The 27,671-nt window shown below is 34.8% G+C and overlaps 1 protein-coding gene across 11 annotated transcripts in view; it reads right to left on the bottom strand.

Annotated features, from left to right (window-relative positions):
- Nucleotides 1-27,671, bottom strand: part of CFAP46 (cilia and flagella associated protein 46) — a 67,444-nt gene that overhangs the window by 12,072 nt on the left and 27,701 nt on the right. For 9 of the 11 annotated variants that reach the window (XR_014956212.1, XR_014956213.1, XR_014956211.1 and 6 more), the window contains 27 exons: nucleotides 26,609-26,740; nucleotides 25,115-25,280; nucleotides 24,300-24,384; nucleotides 24,054-24,192; nucleotides 23,343-23,526; nucleotides 22,773-22,932; nucleotides 20,286-20,509; nucleotides 18,170-18,292; nucleotides 17,637-17,786; nucleotides 17,121-17,269; nucleotides 15,597-15,695; nucleotides 15,187-15,316; nucleotides 14,137-14,283; nucleotides 12,676-12,876; nucleotides 11,400-11,506; nucleotides 10,409-10,591; nucleotides 9,480-9,615; nucleotides 8,605-8,784; nucleotides 7,992-8,180; nucleotides 7,105-7,233; nucleotides 6,006-6,185; nucleotides 4,840-5,007; nucleotides 3,910-4,007; nucleotides 3,151-3,230; nucleotides 2,588-2,739; nucleotides 748-869; nucleotides 282-367 (listed from right to left, as the gene is read on the bottom strand). Coding sequence is in view for 8 of the 11 variants with exons in the window: in XM_085583042.1 (XP_085439168.1) it covers nucleotides 282-367; nucleotides 748-869; nucleotides 2,588-2,739; nucleotides 3,151-3,230; nucleotides 3,910-4,007; nucleotides 4,840-5,007; nucleotides 6,006-6,185; nucleotides 7,105-7,233; nucleotides 7,992-8,180; nucleotides 8,605-8,784; nucleotides 9,480-9,615; nucleotides 10,409-10,591; nucleotides 11,400-11,506; nucleotides 12,676-12,876; nucleotides 14,137-14,283; nucleotides 15,187-15,316; nucleotides 15,597-15,695; nucleotides 17,121-17,269; nucleotides 17,637-17,786; nucleotides 18,170-18,292; nucleotides 20,286-20,509; nucleotides 22,773-22,932; nucleotides 23,343-23,526; nucleotides 24,054-24,192; nucleotides 24,300-24,384; nucleotides 25,115-25,280; nucleotides 26,609-26,740 (3,899 nt within the window). In the remaining 3 variants the exon portion in view is untranslated. The remainder of the gene's footprint in view (nucleotides 1-281; nucleotides 368-747; nucleotides 870-2,587; nucleotides 2,740-3,150; nucleotides 3,231-3,909; nucleotides 4,008-4,839; nucleotides 5,008-6,005; nucleotides 6,186-7,104; nucleotides 7,234-7,991; nucleotides 8,181-8,604; nucleotides 8,785-9,479; nucleotides 9,616-10,408; nucleotides 10,592-11,399; nucleotides 11,507-12,675; nucleotides 12,877-14,136; nucleotides 14,284-15,186; nucleotides 15,317-15,596; nucleotides 15,696-17,120; nucleotides 17,270-17,636; nucleotides 17,787-18,169; nucleotides 18,293-20,285; nucleotides 20,510-22,772; nucleotides 22,933-23,342; nucleotides 23,527-24,053; nucleotides 24,193-24,299; nucleotides 24,385-25,114; nucleotides 25,281-26,608; nucleotides 26,741-27,671) is intronic. The other 2 variants (XM_085583043.1, XM_085583048.1) reach the window with 2 other exon arrangements.

The following is a 27,671-nucleotide window of genomic DNA, read 5'->3' on the forward strand; positions in this document are numbered from 1 at the left end:
CTCTTCTCCTGAAAAACTGGTTTGTGATAAAGACATTTCATTTAGGTGTCTACAGATTGTATGGTTTGGAAGACTCTAAATAAATGCAGAAGCATTGCTCCAGCATCTAAATCTGTCTTTGAAAGTATACTGAAATATTTGATTTGATATAGAAAATAAAACAGAGGAAAACAATGCTAAAGTCTTTGTCCTCTCCTTGTCTTTGTTTTAAATAAAATTAAAATTGAAATTACTGGATTTTTGTATCTGTCCACACACACACAACTCAAGGAAGCACATACCCTGCATTCCAGCTTGTTTGGTGTCCTTATCTTTCACTTTATTTTTTCCTGTTTCAGCTGCTGAAACTGATACACACTGGGATTCTCTAGGAAGAGGAAATTAATGGAAAATATTACCAACTTCAATTTCTGTGTCAGTTTCAGTGAAATTTTACACAAAGGACACTCTTCCTTTGGGGTTCCTGTCCTTTAGAAATCCCATCTTTAAACATTTTAATTATACTGTTGCATCTTGAACTTCAACTTAAATATAACTTAAGCTGGAGAACAGTGCTTCTCAGAAATGGCCATTTGTCTATCATATTGCTCAGTCTGACATACTCAGTCTGACATATCCTGACTATACTCTTTCAAGACATGAAACCTTCATTCAGCAGGGCATCCGTTCTAAAACCATTCCTTTATTTGAGGGATTTGAGTCACAGCCCTGTTTTCACAAATGATAACCAAAGTCAATATATCTTACCTGACAGCAGAAAAATCCAGCTGTGACAGGGTTGGTTTCAGATAGACTTCCATAATTTCTATTATTTCAGAGAAATCTGATATCAAATCAAGCTCACTATCACCTGTGTTCTCTGTTGGAGTCTATCACACACACAGAAACAAATATTAGAATACTTTCAATCTCCATTCTTATTAAATATCATTATATATATAAATTTTGTATTATGTTAAATCAGACTAAGGAAAATAACGTGAAAGATCATAAAATGGAAAATACAAATGCAAGAAGCTGGTTTCAAAACTACTTTATTCCAAAATTTTGTACCAGCGTTTTGCAAAATACTCTAATATAGAATTACTAGAAGGTGTCAATACTTTTTTCAACAATTAATATACTTCAGTAATTTCAATGGAGAATGGCAGAAAACTACAGCAGAAAGAAGTTATAATGTGTTTTTTCAAATAATGAGAAGAAACTTCATAAGGACAATTTTGAGAAGTGAACAGAAACTGTAAGATTAATATAGGAGAAGCAAATGAAAGCAAATTGAGAGATCAGTGGATCCAAATTAGGGAAAAAAACTAATTGGAATGAAGAAAATAGAGAGGGAGAAAATAGAATCATGCAAGAGAGAAAGACATTGAAAACTGAGGTTTGTAAAATCCAACCTAGATGGACAAAAAGCCACTAACTGAACAAATAAACTCAACTAAATGGTGAAGAGTTTATTAATGAATTAAATCCTCATCCATGGCTTGTGTTGCTCAGTATAGGGTGCATGGATAAGTTCTATGAGTTTAATGCATATGCTTTTTAAAAACCTGAGTCATGTGGTTTTTTTCACCTGTTCAACCTGACACTATCTGAGCACCATTTTTTTTTTTTACTTACTCCATTCAGCAATCTTTATAAAGTTGCCAATACAACAAAGGCTGGCCACAGGCAAGAGAAAGTGATCATCAACAATTCAACCATCTGCAATACTCGGTATTTTAACAGAAAGATGGTAATGTGATGAATAAAACAGAATTACAATTCAAGAGCCAGATTTGTCAATGTTCAAGGTAACCTAGACTGGTATTGTATCCTATATCTATCCCTGCCCCAAACTGTCACTGCTTCTTTCAGGCCCTGCAGCTGGAACCAGAACCACGGGGCAGGGGAGTGCCAGTCCCCCCCTAAAAGCCCAGGCAGAGCTCCCTTGCCTCCCAGCTCTCCCTTGCCTCTTGGCTTTTGCCCTAGAGCTGAGGCAGTGCAGGTGGAGGCTCCTCTTCTGGATTTTCTCTTGTGGTTTTTCTGGGGGGTTACTATGATTGGGGTTTATTCCCCTGAGAGGCCACATTTCAAAGTCCTGGGCGTCCTCAGGGCAAATTCCATGAGTGCCTGTCTGCAGCCAGCATCAAGAGAGAGGAGCAGAGTGGCCCTGCTCTGTGTGGTCACCCCAGAGTGCCAGCAGAGGTAAGAAGGCATCAAGTTTCCCCAGCCAGCTGCCCTGCCCTCTTCTCTTGAGAGGAAGGCAAAATCCCAAGTTCTGGACCTTCACCAAGTGCTAATCACCAGAGTGTGCCAGCTGCCTGAAATCTCTGAAATATGGCACATATTCAAGTAAACTGATCTCAGCTGCATCACTTTAATTCTGATTAACTAGTGAAAATTTCAAAGCTCCTGAATGACAAATACAGCAATTACAGCACAGTAAGATTAAATTTTGAAGCAGAGTACAAAGCATATAGTATCTGTGAAGACTATGGATGCCACACTTGGAATGAACTGAAAAATTCTATATAAAGAATGTCTACCATATTTTTAGTACATATTTTTCACCCAGTTTTGAATATAAGGTAATAAAATACATTACCACATCTGTTTTGGAGACACACTCTTTCAAGTTGTGAAAAACGGTTTTTTTGAGATGATTCTTCATCTTTTGCTGCTTGTAAAGATGCATTTTTTCCAACAAAATACGAAACACATCAGGATTCACAGGAAACCGAGAAACTTTTGCCTGCACTATTAAAAGAAGGTTAACACCATCTTAAGAGTCTTTTTGTACTTGTACTTTTTGTACTTGAAGAAATGATTGTACAAACACCATCAGTTTCTAGCCATGGTATTATTTGAAAATAAAATCTAGATAAATAGATAAGCACAAAATATATACAGAAATGTACAACAAAAAAACCTATTATTTATTTGTAACAACCTCAGCCTTCAAATATAAACAAAAATGATATAAATTGCTACTACATATGTAACATTTGATAATGAGACATATTTATGAATTTATGTTCCTTGGTAATTAGGAAGAGTTAAAATTATTTTTAAAAGTATTTTAAATTTTTACTAACTGCAACAGTGAAAGATATGAGCCTTCTCATAATATCAGTGCAATGATTTTTCTCTCTTAAAAGAGGTACTTACCCATCTGCTGAGTGAGTTTTCCTTTCTGCCTTGCAGTACTTACTTTGGGCATCACAATCAATGAACTGTACAACTGTGATCTGTGGAAACCAGAAAAAAATAATTATTTGACTGTCTAGCCTTGTTTATATGACTCATATTTATTATATGAGTCATTATTGCCCTCTAATTTAATGTGCTCACAAATACTCTCATGACGCAGTAACTATCCCCACCTTGGGTGCAAAGCCCTGCAAATTTTAGCTGGAACAAATGGAGAGTGGTAAGGTAAATTCTTTTATCCCTGTGTAACCAATAAGGTAGATATCTTTTTGTTCAATGACAAGTTAAAGTCTTTTTAAATTGGTGAATGCTCTCATATCAGTTGCTATAGCTCAAGTTATGATCTAGTTTATTGCAGATAATTAGGCTGTAATAATCAAATAATTGGTGGCTTTATAAAGCTAAATATGACCCCTTCTAACATTTCCAAGAGCATAAGCAATAAAAGCAGGAAACTCTTAACAGAACTTAAGAATCATATCAATAATGGCTTGAAACCTTTCAAGTGACCTCTGGGGATTTAAGAGATAATTAGGGAAATGGAAAGAACAGAAAACATAACACTGAGCTGAAGGCAGTTTTATTTCTATATTAATTAGTTCATTATCCTAAAATTCAAGTTGAGTAAAATTAGAAGTGAAAGGCAATAGTCAACCATGTAAAAAAAGACTGTATTTGTAACAAACAGTGCTAAATCAAAATGATGACATTTTATACCTGTCTTCTGAATGCTGGAGAATAAGTATGCAGAAACTGGATGGCAATTCATCCAATATATTGAAATGTTCAACAGGAATACAGAGGTTTCTCCATGCCTGTACAGTGGTTCAAAAGGATATTATTTTCACAGACTTGATAAATCCCATTCTCAGTTCTTTCATTAGAAAATTGATAGTAATTCTAGGAAAGTATGTACTTAAAGGACCACACACTCAGCAGATGTGCCAGGACAGTAGACTCTGTCCAAACAACAGGAAATACTGCTTCCCTATGAGGGAAACAAGCACTGGCACAAGTTGTCCAAGGAGGCTGTGGAGCCTCCATTCTTGGAGATAATTCAAAAGCCATCTGGACATGGTCGTGGACAACAAGCTCTAGGTGGCCCTTGCTTGAGGAGGAGGGGTTTACAAGATGACCTTCAGAGATTTTTTCTAACCTCAACTATTCTATGATCATATAATTTTTCTGCAGTGCAGAAGAACTTATAAATATTATTTAAAACAAATTACAAATAATGTATCTTAGTCCACTTTCCATACCAACATGATTTTTACGGCCGCTACTCTTTCTGAAGTTAAAATGCTATCAAATAATAGCAGAGTATTAGCAAAGGATACAAGTAGAATAATTCATAATAACATTTATTTTTGAAAAAAAGTTTTGCTAGAGACACTTCTCCAACAAGGACTATATAAAATTGTATTTGGTTTACGTGGCAAGATTTTGGTAGCAGGGGAAGGTACAGGGGTGGCTCTTAGAATCTCAGATGTGTTCAGGTGGGAAAAGCCCTCAGAGACCATCGAGTCCAACCACTCTCTCAGCACTGCCAACCCACCACCAACCCATGTCCTGTATACACACATGTATCTCTCTGTGTGCATTTATATAAACTATAATAAACCCCTAATAAGTAGGTCAGAAGGTTACCACTGAATTAGCAGTCAGTTGCTGTTCCACACATTTTAGAAGATCACTTGTGTTTCTGTTTTGTTTTAACTGATTCTGCAGATGCAGCAACGCTGCCAGCTGAGAGCTGCTGGTGTTGGATGTAGCAGTTAGAAGCATATTCTTCATCATTATAGACACTGAACAACTCTGCAAAATTTTTACATCTATTTATTTTCCTTCACAAAAATAAAATGAATAAATATATAAACTATGTTTTTTATAACATATATCTAAGTTGAAGAGAAGTTCTCTTCCTTGAAAGATGAGATGAACCAGCAGAAGACTGTTGTTTGTTCTTACAGGTTAATGTAAACAGTCTGACAATAACTAAGGAAGATTTCTTAAATACAAATAGCTGGAATAGATTTCTTTGTCTACATTTATCATCAAGGTTCCTGCATTTAGTCATCTAAACTCTACATGGAATGGTAAATACTGTGTTCTTAGCTTAGCCTTTCAAGTAAGCTGAGTCTTTTCTGTTTCTGTGCTTTAATGGACACCCATCATATCACACAGCAGACTTCTACGAAATGCAAAATAATGGGTAAGACTATATCAACTTTTCTTTCAGCAAACATACTAATCCTGTAATTTTAACTAGGTTATTTGCTCCTGATACAGGGAATATAAGACCTACAGCTATTCTGCATCTTCTCTTTGATAGAGGCACATATTCATATGCATACACCTTCAAGCCATATATAGGACCATTTTGTGCAGATATCAGTCTGAGAAACTGAATGTAAACTGAATTATCCACTTCAAAATAATGATTGAACAAATCCAGAGAAATATTTTAAAAATTATTTGTTAGGGAAGGATGAAATTATTTTGTGGCAATGTCTTATCTTTGCTAATGACAATATAGTAATTTATTCCTATTAAAATTTTTTCACATATGCAATCATTAATAAAAACACCAGGTCAAACACAACAGATAATAGAATTGTTAGCAAACCACTCATTTAATGTTCTGAGCTTAGAAAATATACCATATATTTGATGACCTATATTACACACTGGTTCTTACACAGAACCCTATATGTGTTCTCTATGGCCAATTTTTATACTATGCAAATATAGTTTAGATTTTGCAACGTCAAAAATCCTCCCACTGAAAAGCAGCACAAACATTATTGCCTTACCTGATGAAGTGCTAAAAACTGGCTAGTTGAAATTGGATCAAACTGTTGAAAGCATTCAGCCATTTCCAAACTAGCAAGAGCCAGTACATCAGTAACATTATGACTGAATGCAACAGACACAGACTGTAGCAAAGCCTCACTGGATTGAGAAAGATACTTTTGAGCCATCCTTTGTTGTGTCTAGATGACAAAAAATAAAAAGCTTTATATTAAAATGGGCTAATATTAATTATTTGTTATACATACACCAATTACAGCATGTTAGAGAAGATAAATATTGCTTTTTAATGAGCAATTTTAATGCATATTCTTTTTAAGGTACTTAATGTATGATTGAAATATGCAAAGACCGATTAACTTTTTAGCAGACACTAACATCTGTTTTACAACATTAAAAAAATATTTGGTCTAACAAAGACATTTCTTTTAATATAAAATGTGTACCCAGCAGAACAGACTTTAAATTCCAGGCAATATGAGCAGTTCAGAACCAAGGATCAATACAATTGTTTCCGTGGACAGTTAACATATTTAGTCCAAATTAACCCACAACTCTCTTACCTCAAATATTTATTGATTTTACTAGCAAAATAAACTGTACATTCCCAATTCCTAGTGAACACAAACTGCACATTCGAAATTTCAACTGCAGTAATTAACAGAGATCAGCTCACTGAATTTCACAAATGTTTTGTGATAGAAATAATTTCTTTCTTTGCTCCTAGTCTGCAAAATGCTATGCTCATGTAAAAAGTCATATCTGTGAGGCAGAAAGAAATTGCCTGCTCATCTAGTCCTGGTTGCTACATGCTCAAACAGTGGGAAAACCACTGAAGGAGAAATTATTTCTTTCTGAGAGCAACTGAGTAAGCTCATTCAGGAGCTCCCACACAATCTACTGAGGAGCAGGACTGAACTACACAGCAAAGAGTGATGGAAAGCTGTTTGTTGGAAGGTGTTTTGTAGATTTTTGTCTTTTTTAAGATCAAGTTTTTGTTACAACATTTCCATTATCAGTTTAAACAGAACTGATAAGTTGAGTATTATTCTACAAAAAGAAAACACTCAAAATCTAATACAAGCTCATAAAGTAATATACCTTTAATTCCTGTATTTTCCTCCTATCCTTATGACATTTATCGGTTGATAAACTGCTCTCTGTCTCGTCCTGTTCACCGCATTCTGCTGAAGTCAGCAAAGATTTTCTGATGTCTGATATAGCATCTTCCTACCCATCACAGTTTAAAAAACAGTGAACAATTAATCATTCCATTAAATAAGGTGGGCTTCATTTCTTTTGTGAAAGCTTGTGTGAAAAGTATATTAGTCTTAAAAGAAATCACTATCTTAATTCCTTCATGATGAGAGATTTAGTAATACTATCAACCATCAAAATTTCTTAGTATGCTATGAAGGTAATATGACCAACACATCTAAAAAGGCACCCCCCCCCCCCCCCCCCATACAGCCTCTGAGAGTTTGACTTTCTCATATTTCTCCTCCACTCATTTCTTCTGAAAACTTTAATTCACCACTGAATTTATAATGCCTACATCAACTCTCCTTTCTGCAAGGATTCTCTTCTTTAAGGGTTCTTACTACAACACAGAAGGATCTTGAAAACCCAAGTTTTAACCTACAAATAAATACTTGGATGGAATGGATTCACAGACTGTACCTCACTCACCCTTTAAGGCATTTGAGGAATTTTTCTATATCTCCTTTGAAAAGGATGTAATGAGTATATCCACAAAGAAATTAAAAATTAGCATATCTCACAAATAAATCAATGAGGATAGCATGTAGGCAGAAGAATGTTTTTAAAATTACTCATTTTGCCATTGATTTTCATTATGGCTTGCATGCAGTATATAAAACCCAGCTCTACATAAAGAACAGCTTTTATACAAATGTATATAGAAAAAATATTAGAGCAGATAAACTTTACACAGAAAAATAAATTTAGCTGAAGAAAAGAATGCATACCATAACATTTGGCTTCCAGTAAATCTCTGAATGTACTGGGTCTACATTAATGGCCAGTAAATGGAGGGTTTTTCCAGTTAGAAAGAGGCATTTGGCTTTGATGCTGGGACAACCTTTACAGAGATTCTGTATGTTTGCTAGCTGAGCCAGTGTAATATGAGCCATGGTGCGTTTCATATATTTCCAATCCTGGTAAAATATATATTTATATTTATTTGCTCATATATCCCCACACAGAGAGAAGAATGCACTTTAAAAAATTGTAACACATATATATTCACATACAAATTCATATCATTAAATGTGATTATACTTTCAACTACAAATGAGCTGTCTTTAATATATGTACAAATTCATTAACAACTGATTAAGGAAAAAAACCTCATTATAACATCCATTAGCAAAGTTCAACCAGTGACAAGGAAAACGTGGGACAAGGGGAGGGAGGTCAGCAAACCATGCCCAAGACTAAAACCACACACTTCAACCTCCCTTGCTACAAAACTACATGACTGCTCTGGGAACCCATTTCCCCAGTAGTGAAAGAAGTTGTGCTATGGAAAACCTTGTTACACCTTTTATGCAAATCATAGGACTAAATATTTTGTATTACCTGTTCTATTGCATCATCTTCAATTCTGATTTCCTCCATAAATTCATGAAATGATGCTTCTCCCATATTTTTAACCTTTTTCTCAGTAATGACGAGATGAAAAATATCCAAAAGAATTTCCACAAGATTTATTTTTCTAAGAGCTAGTTGTCTCATTAATGGGATACTAACATTTTTACTCTGAAATACAAAAGAAAATACAATTTTAATTTCAAGTATTTTTGCAAATTAACCTTGTAAGAAGTTAGAATGTTGTATTTGTTTTAACCAAACAAACATTTTAGCATTACCACCTTGATACAGCAGAAATATTGCAATGAAGATATTTAAGTAATTTAAAAGAAAAACTTCAATGATGTAAAATATATTATAATGCAATCAAAATAGCTCCATAGAGTAAGAGCAGCTGGGTTTTTGCTTTTCATGTTTTATGTACCTGGAACAAATATGTACTAATGCTACATACACACTAGCAAAGTAGGCTGCAGGCTTTCATTACCCAAAATACACTATTTTGAAGACAGACTTTATAATGTTTTGTGAAGACATTTTGTTTTTTTTCTGAGAAGAAACACATTTTGAGGAATTTTAAAGTTTCAAGGTATTTCAATCAAAAAGTTTATACATTTTACTTTTGTAGTATTAGATAAATGCCAAAATTAAATAAACTTGACAAAGACCAAACAAATCTTCTCTTCATGTCTTTTTCAACTGTAAATTCTTTTGTCATTCATTTTTTCCTTCTATATACAAAGAATGTTTATCATTACAAGAAGATAAATCCTGGGAGCTCCAAATGAGATTATCCAAGAATGAGTGAACATTATGACTAAACTGGGTTTCCTTTCCACTGTTAAGGTAAAAAAATTCAATACCTCATTCAATGCAAATAAACTACAAATGTTATTAAATACTTCCTCTGTTTTGGATACAGCTCTCTGAGCTAAGTTATAAGCATCTAGATAGTGACTGTGTTTGTTTCTTTTGTTCTTTTCCTGCTTGGCAGTCATCCTGAAAAAAAAAACCAAAACAACACCATAAACTCAAAAGAACTAAGACAAGAAATTTCTTATTTTTATGGTATCAACACTGTTGAGCATATATAATTTAAAATTAATCTATTAATTAATAGGTCAAATAGATTAATTATAGATAAAAAAAGATTAAATTTGTATGTGTGTTTTTGAAATGTACAAATAGAATAAGTGAACCCTTATAAGTTCTTTTTCCAAGGTCTTATTCTTAGAGCTGTACTGCTGCAGTGCAAGAAGATGCCAAGACACAAAGAGAAGAAAGGCAGATCATATTCTAGATTATGTATTTAGCAGAAACACAATGGCAGTGTACCAGGTACAAAACATATTTCAGTTGTTTTAATGGGTGCCCTGCAAACAGCTGGGATTGCAAGCATACCATGTTTTGCACTTTTACTATTGCAGCAGTGTCTAGAAAAACATTTCAACAGTAGGAATTGTAAAAGCCTGTAAATACTAGAGAATGATTGGCATGGCTGCTAAAATACATCTACAAATGGGAAGTCAAAAATCTGACTTGAGACCCTAATACTTTGCTTTGACCTCAAAAGAGAACAAAAGAGAACTCTGCCTTCAATGAAAACAATTTTTTATTCCCATTTTGAACACATGAGGATCGCAAACAGACATCTAGCACTAATATATAAAACCTAAGTATGTTATCTGCTCTTTTCCATCTTAATTAGACTATAAAAAGTAAACAAGACACTTCATGGACTAGTTTATCCTAAACAAAATTTTTCAGTAGAGGTATAGAGGTATAGTCTTACCTACAAATATTTGCACGTTCCAGCAGTATTTCAGCACTGTAGTTTTTATGCCCATGATGAAGAAAGTCCTTCTCAACTTGAACTAATTTATTGTAGTATTCCTGTATAATGTGTGGCAACTGAGCAGAACTGGCATCAATTGTCATATGATCCTGGGCCAAATGTATCTGAATAAGTGTTTTTCTAGAAATAAAAATTAAATACAAGATAGCAGTCAGAAAGCACAGCGTGCTTTTGAGAACAGACATATTTCTCTCTGCCTTCCTTTAAATTCTAAGAAGTCTACAAAAAGCACCACAATTGTGTGTTTTACAAATTATAGTAATTCTGAAAAAACCCAAATATTATATTTTGAGATTAGAGAAGAGGTATCACTTGTTCCATGTATCTAATTCTTCCATCTTACTCCTAATCAGTCTTCTAAGTACAGATGAACTGAGAAGACTGATAAGAGTCTTCCTTTTCTAACAGAAAATCTTCCCATTTATGGAAAGAGACAGGTGTGTAACTGTTGTATACTTCTCCCCTTTGCCAACACGCTGTAAGGTCTCTGTGCTTGAATTTCAGTGGAACTGAAATCATTGTTTAGTTTCAACATGAACAGACTTCTTGGTTCATGTTGAGAACTGAAGACTGTAGACAGCAGTAGCGTTGTGGGAGTGTTCAAATAGATACCACTGCACAGGCAAATACACATTGTGCCTTTAGGTAACCTGTACTGCAAGCTATGCACAATAGGTTGTGGTGTCTAGTTTACCAACATAACAGGCAGTAGGGCTACATGCAAGCATTTGAGAAGGAAATACAGAAATTTGGAAAGAAATTTAAACTTTAAAAGACCAAACCACCATACTAATTACTCAGAACAAATATATTTGAGAATCCACAGAATTTGGCATACTAAAATAAGACAGCATTGTAAAAAGTACATATATTTGCAATGTAGCTGCATTTTAGAAGCAAGGCATATTTTAGAGAAAAGACAGCTTACCTGGCTTCAAGGGATGCAATCATAAAACCCAATTCTGATTGCCTACCAGGTCTCTTCAATAAAGTAGATTGAAGCACACTTACAGTATGTTCCAGTATCTCACAAGCCTGCAGGCAACACCAGAATTTTCATAATTCTATTTTAAATGTCTACAACAATAATAAACATTCATTTAGATAGCTTACATTTTGTACAGAACATGTTAATTATCCCCAGGATGGCTGGCTCTTGAAAACTGTAAATAAATCTAGAAAGTTTGAGTTACAAAATCACAGAATCACTGGGTTGGAAGAAACCTTCAAGGTCATTGAGTCCAACCCATCCCCAACACCTCAACTAAACCCTGGCACCCAGTGCCACATCCAGGCTTGTTTTAAACACATCCAAGGATGGTGACTCCACCACCTCCCCAGGTAGGCCATTCCAGTACTTGATCACTCTTTCCATAAAAAACTTTTTCCTAATATCCAGCCCAAATTTCCCTTGGCACAGCTTAAGTCTGTGTCCTCCTCTCTGTGTCATGATCATGCTTAGATGCTTTGATGATTACGTGAATGGTGCACGTACATACAAGGAGAGAAGATGGAGCCAGATTAATCTTGGAGGTACATAGCAAAAGACAGCAAATAGCAGTTTAGTCAAAATCAAAATAATCCCTCTACATGACACAGCCTTGCACAGTTTATCAAGATAGGTTAGATCATCACAGACATAAGACTATTCATGCAGAAACTCATGAAAGTTAAGGGTTTAACAGTAAATGGATATTTTGATGTTATACGGTTTCAGGAAAAAAAATTGTTACAGAAATATCTTCCAGAATCTAGAAATAGTATTTGTAAAACTATTTTAAATACTTGGGAAGGAAAAGCATTAAAAAAATAATACTGAAAGGTTTTATTTTTATCGAATATGAAAAAAAATACACCAGTGTAAACAGAACTGTCTGAATACAAAAGAGATCTCATTAAGACAATCAGCTCTCTTGGATTTAGTCATACATACTAGATTATAACTGGTTTTATTCCAATAGGAGAACATACAGTTTATCATAAAAACATCCTAAATTTCTGTGGGTAGAATCTCATTCCAAGTGGCCAGCATCTGTTTGGAATCTGTAATTAATATTTCTTAAATGCTCAGAGAAAACAACATTAACTGCATTTAACAACTAATTTTGCTTTTATTGAAATATAAAGGCTATAATATTTCACTGAGAGACCATTGCTGAAAAAAACCCCAAACCACAATCTCCAAACCAAAAACATTTCCTTACCGTGCTCTGCTTTCCTTCCCCGCCTTCCTCTAGAATTGCTTCTGTTAGACTAAGAGTACTGTTATACCAAAATTGTTCATCTCCTCCTAGAAGCTGTGCTTTCTCAAGGAGTGCTTTAGCTTGTCTGTGGTTTCTTTCCAGGTTAGCCAACACAGCAAGTAAATACAAGCACCTTGACATATCAGATAGGGCCCTCAATTCCTAGAAAGAAAGAGATATGATCTATATACTAAAAATCCACTACTGCTGTTCATATTTTTGTCTGTCCATATTTTAGACTAACCTTAAAGAAATAAAAAGCAAGTGCTACGCTCCCAAGTATCTGCTGAATTTCTTAGTTATTCCTTATGGTACATCTACTTCATATTTCTTTCTGCTCCTGTACCTTCTATTTCACAGTCAAAAAAGCTATTTTTCTGCTATGATTTAGTATGTATATATCTGCTAGTGTTTGTCAGCATCTGATGAAGAAATGTGATGATGAAAGATTTTTTTTGTTAACTGTACAGATAGAGATCCAGTGAACTCTCAATGTTGCTTTACACTACAAATATTGTATAATATTTGTGTACTAGCCTACAGACATACAGGATAATATTGACGAATTGCATAATTAAAATTACTGTCCTCCTTAATGTATTTTGAACTTTCCTCAATATAGAATGCTTAATTAATGCTTTATAAAGGAGTATGTATTATTCATGAATATCATTCATATATTGTTATTCAAAGTAGTCATGATTGTATTAAATTTACATAGGCCATCTTTTCTTACAGGAGAAAAAATATTACACAAAATAACATGATATCAATTACATTTTTTAAGTAAAGGTTTTACTGCAATAATTAAATTTTAAAAACTTTTTTAATAAAGCACATGGCTGAAGTGGAAAATGTTAGATGTAGGGAAAATATCTGAAATGTGTAATCCTTCATAATAATGAGATAAGGTGGATCTGTTAGGTGGAACATATGGATACTTATTTCAGATCTGCCAGAATTCTAGGAAATAATTTCAGTTTTATCAAAACATAGCAGTAAATCCGTAATGAAGCTCAAAATTAAATAATCAGACTTTCAAATTATCAAAATATTGAGAGGATAGGGCTAGATGCTCGCTCTCTCTCTTCTGAACAAGCCTTGAACTTTTCCCACCTATTTAAACAAACAAGATTGAAATATACCTATATCTTCCAAGGCCACTGCAAAGCAGACAGACATGCTGCCACTACTTCAGAAATTTATATAACCTTCAGACAACTCCCATAAAGTTGGACTGAAATGCCATGGTTTTATGTACATATTATATATGTTGAAATGTAATAAAAATTTGGTTTGGGGTGGTGGGAAAAGGCTTGGCTTTGCAGTTTGATTATTATTATTCTGAGGAATAACTGCATCTAAAGGAACATAATAACACATGTCATTAGTGTTTCTGTTTCTATTTAATTTGTATTGTACCTGAGTTGCAGCATGGGCCTCTGAAAGCAGAAGCCTTGCTGGTTGATACAAGCCTAGCTGAATTAGTACTTCAGCTTTTTCAACCCACAAGTGAGGGAAAGAAAGTGCACTCAGTCCTTTTCCTGTTTCTGCATTTACCTCAAAACCCTGAAAAAATTAAAGAAGTGTTACATCTTCATAAATGTCAAAAAACCTAGACAGAATACAAGTTGTTAACTATGATATCCCACACCTCAGCTGTATTTGGATTTTCTAACTTCAAAATTTAACATTATATTACAAGTACAACAGGCAGTTTATGAGATTTGGATTTTACAATCCTCAAAAGACATTGAGCCAGTAAGTAGATACTATTTAAATTAACTGTATGTCAGATTAACTACTTCAGATATGCTGCTGTCATAAAGCTGATTTTGGGTAATAACTAAAACTAAAAGAGGAATACTATTTACAAGAGCTAAAAGAGGTGACTTGAGAGGGATTAGTAATTGGAACAACAATGCACAAGTATGAAAAAAATATACAAGGAGAGCAAAATAGCGTGATGACAAAACCAGACAGCATTGCCATAATAAAGAGCAAAGTCCAGGTAAGAGTTAAAAAACCAGTAAGGCAATTATCTTCCTAAAAAAGAGACAGGAAAGACAAAACTGAAATACTTGCATGCCCTCAAAACAATATGTAAGCAGAAGCAAAACAGTACATGCTAATGTAATGGAGAAAGAAGAGAAGAAATGGAACCAAGACTGAATACAGTATCTTTTTTTTCTTCTCAGTTTTTTAATCCATTTGCATTGGTCCCCAAATGCATTCGTAGGAAAGTAGTTTTACTTTGTATGAATCAAGATTCCAATCTTGGTTTTCCTGATATAAATAATATACCAGGCAAACCTCAGCTTCAGATGATTCCTAGCAAAATTTAGGTAGCATGCATTTTTAATTATTTTTGTGTTCATGTATTTCTCAAGTATTATCTAAAAACAAACTAGCAATTGCATTTAAAAAGGGGGAAGAGCAGCTTAGTATAGAAACTGAAGTAGAAATAAAAACCTTTTCATTTGAAGTGAGGATATTCTCATTCCTACTACCATTAGGCTGAGAATTTTCAAACAGTAATTTTCTTCCTTCTGTGTTCACGCACATGTTTTTTTCTTTCTTCAGTGCAATCTCTTGCCTACACCTAAATCACAAGAATGAAAAAGTATATTTGTAGTATACTTTGTAAATATCAAGTATATTTGAAAAAGAATTTCATAATGAAGTATTAGTGTGTTAGGAATCTTTACCATATACTACTCTGTAGATAAACACTAACCAAACATGCACAGAATTTTAGGGCACAGCTAATATACCAAAGGTGTGTTCCAAGTTTATTTTTTTTACTATTTTCCTCCAACTACTTATCAACTGTAGGGAAAACAGTCCCAAATAAATACCACCTCAGCAGTGAAAATACATACATTGCTTGTTCTAATTCACTAATGTATACTTCTCCAGCAGCTTTCTCATGATACACAGATGCCTGACTCAGTTTTAAATCTGAGCATATCAGGGCAATTCTACAAATAAAAAGAAGAAATGTTTAAGAAGCAATCCAAATCCTTCATATGTTGCTTCATATAAGCACATTATATATACATAGCACACATTCCCCATTTGTCAATCCTACCTTCTCGTGTTTTGATTAATGCTGGCAATAACAAAGATTTTAAATAAAAACAGGGGAAATTACCCATGGATAGAGGTCACAGAATCAAAGAATGGTTTGGACTGGAAAGAGCTTCTAAAGATATCTTATCTTTAGATGATCTTTGTGAAAGATGCCCTTGCACCCTTGCTCCGAACTCCACCAATTTGACCTTGAACACTTGCTCCAGTCTAGTCCATCAAACCTGTATCACTCCAACTTAATGACAAAGATTATGTACTAAAAGTATGAAAATATTTATATGGTCTCACAATAGCATGCAACCACCTCCACCCTGCCCCTCAATGTGTATGTGCTAACCTACTTTTCTGTCCTGATTAAAGAGTAATATATTCCTACATATCTGTCTAATCATATATTGACATCAGGTCATATATAGAAAATGCCATGAAATAATAAACACAAATCTTGAGAAATAAACACAAATCTTGAGGAATCAAAAAAAAAAAAAAATTGTCTGGCAAATCTTGGCTGAAAATAATTTCCTACCAGAAAGCCCCTTCAGTCTTGTAAGAAAGAAACTTAATAATCAATTGGCAGAGAAACACATATATTTGTATACATGAACATCTATTCTGCTTGTTGGGATCAGTTTCAGGCATTTTAAAGATTCATTATGTGGTATTTCAGGAACCATCAGAAAATAAGCAAACAATTATTACTTATGACTGGTACTTATTAAGCAGATATTATTTAATACCTATCAAAAAAGCATGATAAAATGTTTTAACTAAAACAGCAGGAATTTTCCATTATATGCATATTAAATACTTTTAAATCAAAACTTTTAGGGGTTATCATCCATAAAAAATAACATAATTTTGGTCACAAAGACAAAACTTTCTAAAAATGCACTTATCAGGGCAATTTCTTTGTGCCCTTATGGTGGAGAATTTATTTTTGATGCAAATAGGGAGTCTGCCTTTTGAATACTTAATAGATAAAACTTGCATAGAAACTTAAATTTTTGACTTTGCTTTTTTCCTTTAGATGATAATAATTCAAAAATTTTTCATATGAATGTGGCATGGCTTCATAATCTCATATGCTTTCCATATGGGAAATCCTTTTTCATAATAATAAATTCAATGGCTTGAATCCCACAGATCTATTCACCAAAATTCTATTAAATGCATAAAAAAGAAAGGAAAATAAATAAAAAACCATTACAAATATAAAAAAGAGTAAGTCACAAAAAGTCTTGTTACTACTTGGTGAAATATTAATGGATTATCTACTCCATTCAGTTTATTTAAAATAAATAAAGGATACAAACCGAAGGTGATAGAGATCAGACAGACTTCTACATTCCAGAACTTCACTAGCAATAACTTCAGCTAGCTGAAAGACTGGAAGAATTAAGTGGGGGCAAAAAATTTTCTGTAGTTCTTTTGATAAAAGGTCCATAAAATACAAAGTGCAAGTCTGAAAAGAAATTTTTTAAAATTCAGTCAGTATAAACATAATTTTGTAGAAAATAAATTTTAAATTAATGATTACATCTTCAGTTCCAAAATAAACCTGAAAAAAACAGAAAGACATTTTCTAGCTGAAAGAGCAGCAAGGTACACAGAAAGCTGGTAAATGTCTTCTCTAAGTTAACTTCATTTCAGCATGCAGAAGACAGGCTAACACCTCTTGAAGTATTAATGAATACTGCAATACAAAAGTATTTGGGACAGCTGTCTGAAAATATACAGACAGAAAAAGTAAAGTAAAACTAAAATGAATCCATTTTCTCTGATTTTCTCCTAAATAGTAAATGCTCTAGATTTTTAAGGAGTATACTTACCGGCTTTGGGAAATTATCCCAGTGAATACCATAACTATTTCTTTTCTGTTTAAAAGTATATCTGATTTCATTGGGACAGTCATACTGGGCCCATTCTTCCACATTTGCTGGTAAGGTGTCAACTGATTCTCTCAATTTAGAAACTTCAACCTATAATAAAAACAAGACCACTTATGAAATCAAATTAACAATCCTATTGGTATTAAATGTTCAGCTAAAAAAATGAATACATTTACTTAATGTCCTTTGAAGTTTTGTCAGGTTTGGGGTGGATTTTGGATCTCTAGACTGGGTTTTGCAAAACAGCAGCATCTTAACCAAGGCAACAAACAAAAGAAAAAGTATTTGTAAATTCATGACCTGTCAAGACTATGATCAAGAGTGAAGGAATGATCCACAGATTCACACAGAAATTCTTCCCAGGTTATGAGAGTTGGTACAGTAAAGCATCTGAACTATTCACCAAATGAGCCCAGGGAAACATCTCTTAGAAACAGAGAGCTGTTTTAATTCCACTGAAAAGTGGGTCTTACTTGTTTCTCTTTCTTTTTGTCCTTGTCTTTCTTAGGAGTTTTTGACTGCACTTTCTGAGGACTTGTATGTTGTGAAGTCTTTGAGAATGCTTTTGTAATAATCCCTGATGCAGACAATGACACCTAGATAATCAAATAATTATGGTTAATTATTTTCAATCTGCAATATTAATAACAATAATAATCTCAGTTTCCAGTAATAGTTATTATCCACTGCAAGTCACTATCTACAACTATTAACAATTGTTGCATATCATATTCTGCTTGCATAACAGTTTTCTTTAGTAAAATAGCAATAAATAGCAATCTCAGAGACTCCTGGATGCTTGAGTTTTTTGCACAAGCATTTAGGATGATCATGACAATGCAATTAAGCAGCAGAACTGTCAAAAGACAAGATCATCCCTGGGATAAATACTACTACTACTTTTCTTTAACGTTTATGGTTGCAAAAACCCTTTTTTTTTTTTTTTTCCCAAACTATTAGTCTAACTAGCTTAATTTTCTACAAGGGATGAATTTTACAAGGAAGTAATCTGCAAGATGGCAGAATCACTCTGTACTCTTTCTGGGTCAGTCTTTTACAATGCTAATACTGAATATTATATAAAAGAAATTTCTAAATATTTAAGCATACAAAAGAATAAATCAAAACTTTCTCTGTACAAGCAAGATTCTAATCTTACCTAAAATTAAAAAGAAACAAAAAAACCCAACAACAACAAAACCAAAACCAAATAAACAGAAACCAACCAAAAGCAGCAACAAAAATAAAACCAAAAGCCACATTAATTTGAGAAGACTAATACGTTTTGCTGGAGGAATCAAGAGTAAAATACAAAATATGAATCAAAAAATAATGTTAGATACACAAAACAAATTTAAATTTCAAATTAAAGGTATCATATTTTTAAAAAGTCAGAGGCATCTGATTTTTTCAGAGAATGTTTTAAGATCTTCTACTGAGTTATTTATGGAATCCTAACACTAAAGAGCCTGCTTTTAAGTGGATGTCTGCAGTCAGGTCGGCTTTACTTTGTAAAGCCAAAACAAGGTATACTGTACCACTTTAATTCCTTTAATACCACATTGTTATTCCTTTTCTCACAATACTGTTCAGCTGTTAATATGATTCTTAGAATTACTACCATTATCTTACAACTGGCACTGATGGCAGCATTAACTCTTAGTTTTAATAGCTTATTCAAACAGTAGTACTCTTTTCAGCTAGTTTTTTCCCCTAGAAAGATGCACAGTCAAGGGCTGGATATTAAAAGCTATGCTTGTGTAAATATGAAAACATCAATATTCTATTTTTATTTTGCAAATTCCTGTTTCACATCACATGTTAAACTGATTTTTATTTTATTTTAAATTCTTGCTCATAATTACCACAATTAAGTGGTAGCAAATTGCCAGCTTTCACTTCTAATTGGAATAAAATTATACACAAGTCATAGCTTACCAATCTACTTGGTAGGTCCCAACTGAGACTGTTCCTAAAATGATTTGTTGCATTACTATTATCAAGTACATATTTAGTCCCTTCAAATATTTACTCTACTCAACATATAATTATTTTCCTATGATCGTTGCTGTGATTCTGAATAGCCATTTCAATTGGGCATATCTATGAGAAGTGAAGTAAATTTGATTGATTTGAAGTGCTCTAACTATGAAAAAGTAATTAGAGAAATCAATCATTGAACACTGCCAGCCTCTACAATCCCTTTCAGTCAAATTATAGTCCTTTAGATTCAATTTCATGAAGGTTCACCTTCAGAACCGCCAGAAATGTCTTCAGTATGTATTCTGCCACTACTGAGAATACAAAATTTGAGAACCTATAGCATAAAAAATATGAACAGACGCCTGAGAAACCATGGCCCACTGCTTTTATCCTTAATGTTTCTTCTCCATTTTCCTGAGAGAAACAATTTTCTTGTTTAATCCTTAAAACTGAGAAAATACACTAACTGCACCATAAAACAGAAAACTCTAAGGGCAAAGTTAAACACCAAATGAATAACTGCTACCATAATTATACAAGGAAATGTGAAATATACTGGCCACATTATAATAACACAGCACAACATATAATTTCATATGATCTCACCTGCCAGATACGGATGATACAGGCATATGCCATCAAACAGTGCTGCTGATGAAAAGAAGAACCATGACCAGAAAATAAAGCCATTAATGTCTGTGCTCTAAACAAAGCTTCCAGTTGTTTAATATTGCTCAAATCTTCCAAATTCATCTGGGGCATGGTACCATTTGCTCCACTGTCCACCTTAGTATTTTCTATAAGCAAAAATTTTGGTATAGCATTGCTTTCTGTTAAAAAAAAAAACAGCAAACACATGCTCACAGTGACAGCATTGAAAACATGTATTTAAAAGTTAAAATTTCTGAATTGAAAATGCAAATATTTAGAGGAAAAAAAGAAAAATGGAAATCTATCTGCTAAAGATGTTCTTGTTAAAGTGATGCAATGCTACTTGTGCCGTGTTTTCAATAGACAGTGTAACAGTTCTGTATAATAAATTATGTAAGCCTGATAGAGAAATTAAATCTGCAAAAGGCTGGACGAGACGATCTTTTGAGGTTCCTTCCAACCTGGGCTGTTTTATATTTGAATCTAATTTCCCTTATTACGTTACTTGAGTTTCCATTAAGATCTTTGCAAAGATTTTCTTGAAACTTAAGTGGTATAAGGATAGTAATCATAAGCAAACTGGTGAAACTGGTTGGATTACAGAACTAATAAAAAAAACTCTCTTGGCTGTGTTCAGAACTGGCTGGATGGCCAGCCGGTATGGCCATGATGGTGGTGAGTGGTGCTGTGTCCAGCTGGGGACAGTCACCAGTGGTGTCCCTCAGGGCTCTGTGCTGAGCCAGCTCTGTTCAATATTTTCATTGATGACATGGATGAGAGGATTGAGCCTTTCATTAGTAAATCTGCAGATGACACTAAGCTGGGAGTGTGTGTCCATCTGTTGGAAGGTCAGAGGGCTCTGCAGGGAGACCTGGAATGGTTGGAAGGATGGGCAGAGTCTAATGGGATGAAGTTTAACAAGTCCAAGTGCCCAGTCCTGCATTTTGGCCACAATAAGCCCCTGCAACGCTCTAGGCTGGGGACGGTGTGGCTGCTCTGTGCCCAGGCAGAGAGGGACCTGGGGGCACTGGTCAATAGCGGCTGGACATGAGCCAGCAGTGTGCCCTGGTGGCCAAGGAGGCCAATGGCTCCTGGCCTGTGTCAGGAATGGTGTGGCCAGCAGGAGCAGGGAGGTCATTCTCCCCCTGTACTCGGCACTGGTAAAGCCACACTTCAAGTGCCATGTCCAGTTCTTTCCCCTCAGTTTGGGAAGGACATTTTGACACTCGAGTGTGTCCAGAGGAGGCAGTGAGGCTGGTGAGGGGCTTGGAACACAAGTCCTGTGAGGAACGACTGAGGGAACTAGGCATGTTCAGCCTGGAGAAAAGGAGACTCAGAGGTGACCTTATTACTCTCTACAATCCCCTGAAAGGTGGCTGTGCTCAGGTGTGGTTGGTCTCTTTCTCCAGGCAGCACTGACAGAACCAGAGGACACAGCCTCAAGCTGCACCAAGGAAAATATAGGTTGGATATTAGGAAAAAGTTCTTACAGAAAGGGTGATAAAGTTCTAGAATGGCCTGCCTGGGAAGGTGGTGGAGTCACCATCCCTGAATGTGTTTAAAAAAAGACTGGATGTGGCACTCAGTGTCATGCTTAGTTGAGGTGTTTGGGCATGGGTTGGACTTGATGATCTTGAAGGTCTCTTCCATCCAATTCTGTGAATTCTGTGAAAACTTAAATCACCACAGGACTTTTAAAAAAACCACTAACAGAAAAGTATGAACAGTATGTTGCTACTGTTACTAATCAACTGTGTGATAGAGACCCTGCATATTTATCTTTCTCAATGAAAACACCAGAAGTACTTGTCTGATCTATGTCATCTATCCACACAAAATAAAACCCAGCAGAGCAAATCATGCCACACAGGACAGTATGGTTCCAGAAATCAGATACTTCTTTTCCCAAACAAATATTGGCGTATCTTATCCAAATAAGTCATCAAGGTCACACCAGTACAAGTGGATATTTGTGTGAAAGGAGTAAAGAATTTTTACAGTTACAAAGTTCTTGAAGCCATACATCCCTTTGAAGGTCATTTTTGAAAAATTAATGCTAAGATAAAGCCAAGGAAAAGGTAATGGACTTAGGTACCCAAATCTTGGCATAGAAGCTATTTCCTTCCAATTTCATCTGTCCCTCCATGAGAATTCACTTGAAACACTGTCCAGCACTGTTTTCTGGTAGCATCTCACATGTCAAGAATCCCTGTGTCAGAGGGGAGCAGTATCATATTATATCAAAAGACTGAGGATAATTCTCCACAGCATAACACAGAATTCACAGATATACTGAACTTGCATTGAATAAATGACAGTAAGTGCATGAGAAAATACAAGCAAGCTTGTGCCTTTCCTTCTGATAACTAAGCTGCATATTTAAAATCTCACTTGTGTATCCTGCTGAGAAATTGCTCTGAAGGAGAAACACCCATTACATACCTTCCTCTTGTGAGGATTGCATAGGGAATTTCATACAAAGCAGAAGATCTACTGCCCACTCCAGAGGTTTAATAGCATCATTGAGGGGAAACTGATTACAATATAAGCATTCAGCAAATTCCATCAGGTAATCAACTCTCTGCCATTCATCTTCTTGTTTCTATAAAAGTAATAAAGGGGGAGTTAATTTGTATTTGTTTATTTAAACCATCAAAATTATATTCTAAAGTTTCATGTAGTCTTAAAAGAAGCAAAAAATAATAATTTGACATCAAGCAGTTTTATTGTCATCACATAATCAGAATTATGATAAACAGAATGTAACAGAAAAGTCCACTATGAGTTAAATCTTCATTTTATTAAAACCACTTGTTATTCTCAGACATTTTTCTTTGACAGAACTCAACTACAATTTTACCGTATATAAAGATTCAACCATAGAGAATTTTCCTACTGAAGAGTAATCTCTAAATTATAAAAGGCAATGGCCAAATATATGGCCTCCCTACCCAATCAGGAATTGCAGTTCTATTCTATCAGCATGGGAACAAGCAGTAAGAACTGACAAACCTGCAAAGCAATGATCGCATTTTGAAAACAGCTTAACTGTCCAACAATACTTCTGGAGACTGTCACCAAGTGTCGCCACATCTGTGACAAGTAATCTTCACTTTCATGACTGACTTTCTGAATGGCCGTCATAAAATTGCATCCTGATCCTGCCCTCACTGTAGCCATAAGTTTGAAAATCAGGCTAGAGAAAAGATCAAACAAATTACAAAATACTTGCATGTGTACCTGTGAAGTTACTTTGTGAGTAGGACACATATACTTGTTCGTATCTGTATAGTACAAAGATGCAAAGTTTATAAACTAGCATAAAAGGGCATGAAACCAACTCAGGTAAGATTATGTAAACAATATCCTAGAAAATTTTGTTTCCATTTAGTGAAGATGAGTTTGCAGTTAGGAAAACTAAAGCTTCTGCTGTATAGCCACATTTCATGCATCTATTTGCTTGGGAAGTAAGATACTGCTTTTGTATAAGTTTTTTTAAAATTATACTTACAAATATTACTAGCAAATTAATGATAGAAAGCGTTGCCCCTGTGTGCCTTTTTCATGGAAAAGACACAAGAATGTTTTGTATTGTAAGGACAGGCTGCTTCAAAGTAATCATAATACTTTCCCAATGCATATAAAATGCAAAAATACTCCGGAGTTTTATACTTCTTAAAAATCAAAATGCTTATTTTAATAAAAATAAGTCAACTAACTTACAGTTTGTATCTTGTCTGAGGCAAAACTTGAATAGCTTCATCCAGGACTTTTAGTGCTGTCTCCCAGTCAGCTTTATCAGCATAGATGTGGAATAATAGACCATATAAGGAGGTTCTTAACATCAGATCTTCCTCAGTACCTTTGAAGTACATTCAAATGATTTATTAATATACTGCATAATTAGAATAATGATTACAAAAGACTGGGTTTTCTTTTATTACCAAATCAACAGAAGGAAGAACATGCCTGGAAGAAAGCATCCAACTGATAATCCAGTATTTTGAAAATCCTTTGTAGTCCACTGATGCAAAGGACATGTATCTTTCTTTTCCTTAAAAAAAAAACCAAACATACAAACACAAAAAAACCAAAACAAAACACAAAAAACACCTTTGTCTTTCAGTTTGCATATATCTCTAAGTATAATCAAATTTCTGTTTTGTCAGTGAACCAGTCTATATCATTGATATAAATAGTAACCTGTAACTTAAATAGTTTCTTGACCAGATGAAAGCCACAGGCATTTCTCCACAGTGAGTCCTATACTACAAAATCAATACAGAAATAACGAGACTTAGTAATATTAAATCACTCATTAAATAACATTAAATCCTGAAGTACTCTCAGAGAGTCTCAGAGCAGCTGAGATTGGCAGAGATCCTACAGAGCTGTCTGCCTACACCCCTGCCTAATGCAGGCTCCACTCTTCACTTGTGAAAATTTGAAATACTTGCCAGAAGTGGCTTTTCTTCTGAGTTTTGAATATTTTCTAAAAATTCTTTCTTGCAAGTTTAATGAAGTGAAACACTACAGTGAAAATCAGAAAGCAAATTACATTGCAGAAAACCGTTGTGAGTTTGACAATTGCCCAAAACCAGAAGAATCACCAAATGGAATACAAGATTATGTGAGGTAAGAAACAAGATTATATGACAGGTAAGAAACCAGAAATGTGTTTATGACAAATAAGTCACTTTTGCCTCTTAGGAAAGGTATCTTTAAGTTCCTTTACCATCAGCACCAATCAATAAAAACAAGCAATACCTATTAGAAATTCTTACCTGTTTGTTTTTAGATTCTGCTTTAATAATATTCTTAAGAATAATTGTGGTAAGTTCTTTAAACTGTTCTCTGTCATGTGGTGAGGCTAGCAAAGGTAAACATGCATTCCAAAAGTGCCTAGCTGCAAACATTACAAGGGAATAATTTCCAGCTTCACCTGCATGCCTGAAGAAAGGGAAGTAGAACTTTATAAGGGAAAACAGCCACACTTTAGCTATAATAAAAATTTTTACTTCTAGGAACATTTGGGTTTAGCTATGTAATCTATGGATCACTTCAGCAATGAGGACTTAGCATAAGAGCTTCATGGAAAAGCAATTTTCCATTTTTTATATACCAAACAATTTCACACACTCAGCAGAACTAGGAAAAAATAAGTAACATATTAATGATTTTACTGTATTTCTACGTAATCTTAGTTTAAGAGTATTCATTTAAACAATAGCAGAAACCTCCTCAAGATGTTCTCATTGGAATAATATACCTTTTTTTGGCTTCCTATTACATTAATTTCTCATTCTAAAAAAAACCAAAAACCATAAAAATTATTACTATACTGTGGATTTTGCATAGTACAGTACTACTGTAACACAAGAATATGCCCCAAATGCCACTAGCTGCTTTCAAATTGCTTTGAGCATATTTCTGCAAATGATACTTTGATTTAATAAAAGTTAATAATCCTCCAGATTGTGACACAACATAGTTCTCATCTGAGTGAGAAAAAGCTTGGCATTTTGGTGAAAAATTTTAGATTGATGTAATGTAATCACCAATTGAATAGTGCTACTGTTTTTAAAAAAGCAGGTTTTTTAAACTGTCAATATGATCACCCCCTAGACAGCACTTTTTAGATCACATTTAGACTGCTATATCCAGTTCTAGGCCACCCAGTATATGCCGGACATGGAGAAACCACAAGGAGCTCAGTAAAGGGCCACTGAGATGATCCAGTACTGGGCTGCACTTGCCTTGAGAAGAGGGCTAGTTGAAGAGGTGGCTCTGGGAGACCTAACAAGGGGAAGTTTCTCAAAAACCTAACAAAGTTATTGAGAAACAACAGTCAGGCTCTTCCCGGTGAATGGCAGGACAAGCAAGAATAGGCATAAGTTAAAATGAGAAAGGTTCAGAAATGGCCTCCATGGGTACAGCCACTCAGTGGAGCAGGTTATTCACAGAAGCTGGGTGTCTCCATTCCTTGAGATTTTCAAAGCCAGACTGGATAAAGCCCTGGACTGGCCCTGCTTTGAGCAGGAGTCTGAACTAGATCCTTTCTGAGGATGGTATGATTCTATGACACTACAAGGTCAGCTATGTGGAAAGTAGTTGATAAATTTACTGAAGTGCAAAAATTTGTCAAATCCTTTGTTAAAGACTTCAGCTCACAACTATGTTGATTTTTATCCATCTTGGGAGAAAATATGATGATCCCCAAAACTGTAATTAAGTTTTAGATCTGTTTTATGTTAGTTTTCTCTCAACATAAAACATACCTGGCACTCTGAACAAAAGTTTTTGATGCTGCTACACGCAGATCTTTTCTTCCAGACAAATTCTCCATTATGCTCTTTCCTTGTATACAGGCTGTAATGCTTAACATTTCTTGTCTCACTGTGTTACCAAGCCTGCATAAAGGCAAATATTTCAAGAAGTGCTAAGTCTTACAGGCTAAGATCATACCAATTCCTATTAATGACATATTCAATATAGATGATATATAGATGTCCTTTGCTTAGGAAGTTACAAATCCTTTTATTGAGTTTTCTTTTATAATTAGATAATATTTCAAAAACGAAATATTTTTTAAAAAGGTAGACTAAAATATCTTTTTCACACCTCTAATGAAAATAACAGTGAAATCAGATTTTTAAAAAATTATTACCTATATTCAGCAAGGAAAGAACATAGATTTGTAAAATTTTCCCTATTTTTCACTATTGTACATAAAAAAAAATTAGGCTAAAGTCAAACTTATACACCAAGCAATTAAAAACAGAGGAAAATGAGACAATTTTTGATACTTTATTTTGGGATTTGTCATGCTTGTGTCTGGTAGAGTATGCCCAGGGCTCTTGAGAAATTGATATGAATCCTACTCTACTACATGTAGAAGAAAACGATGTAGATTTCAGTTCCAGAGTTAATCAGTTAAAACTTAATACACAAATAAATTTACACCACTGGTTAATACTACTGATTAATAGCGACTTAGTAATCGAAGAAGGACTAGGATGTGCAGGAGTTTTCTGTGTCGGGTACCGAGCGCCGCCCGCAGCGGCGCGGGGCGCGCCCTGGCAGCGCCGCCTGCAGGCGCGGCCTGTGTCCGCCAGAGGGCGCCCTGCCCACAGCAGGAGCGAACCGGGCGCGGCCCCGGAGCGCCCGAGCGCAACTCGCGCTTGGTCAGCGGGACGCGCTGCGCTCCGCGCTCTGGAAACAGCGCTGCCAGCTCATGACTGCGCAGTCAAACATTTCATCTTCCACCAGCTTGCGGATTGCTACATGTACAGCAAGTAGTCTCTGAATTCATGTGAAGTTCTGAAACAATCTATTTAATAT

Source organism: Lonchura striata, chromosome 6 (genome assembly GCF_050655825.1).
Source record: "Lonchura striata isolate lonStrDom1 chromosome 6, ASM5065582v1, whole genome shotgun sequence".
Taxonomy (NCBI): Eukaryota; Metazoa; Chordata; class Aves; order Passeriformes; family Estrildidae; genus Lonchura; species Lonchura striata.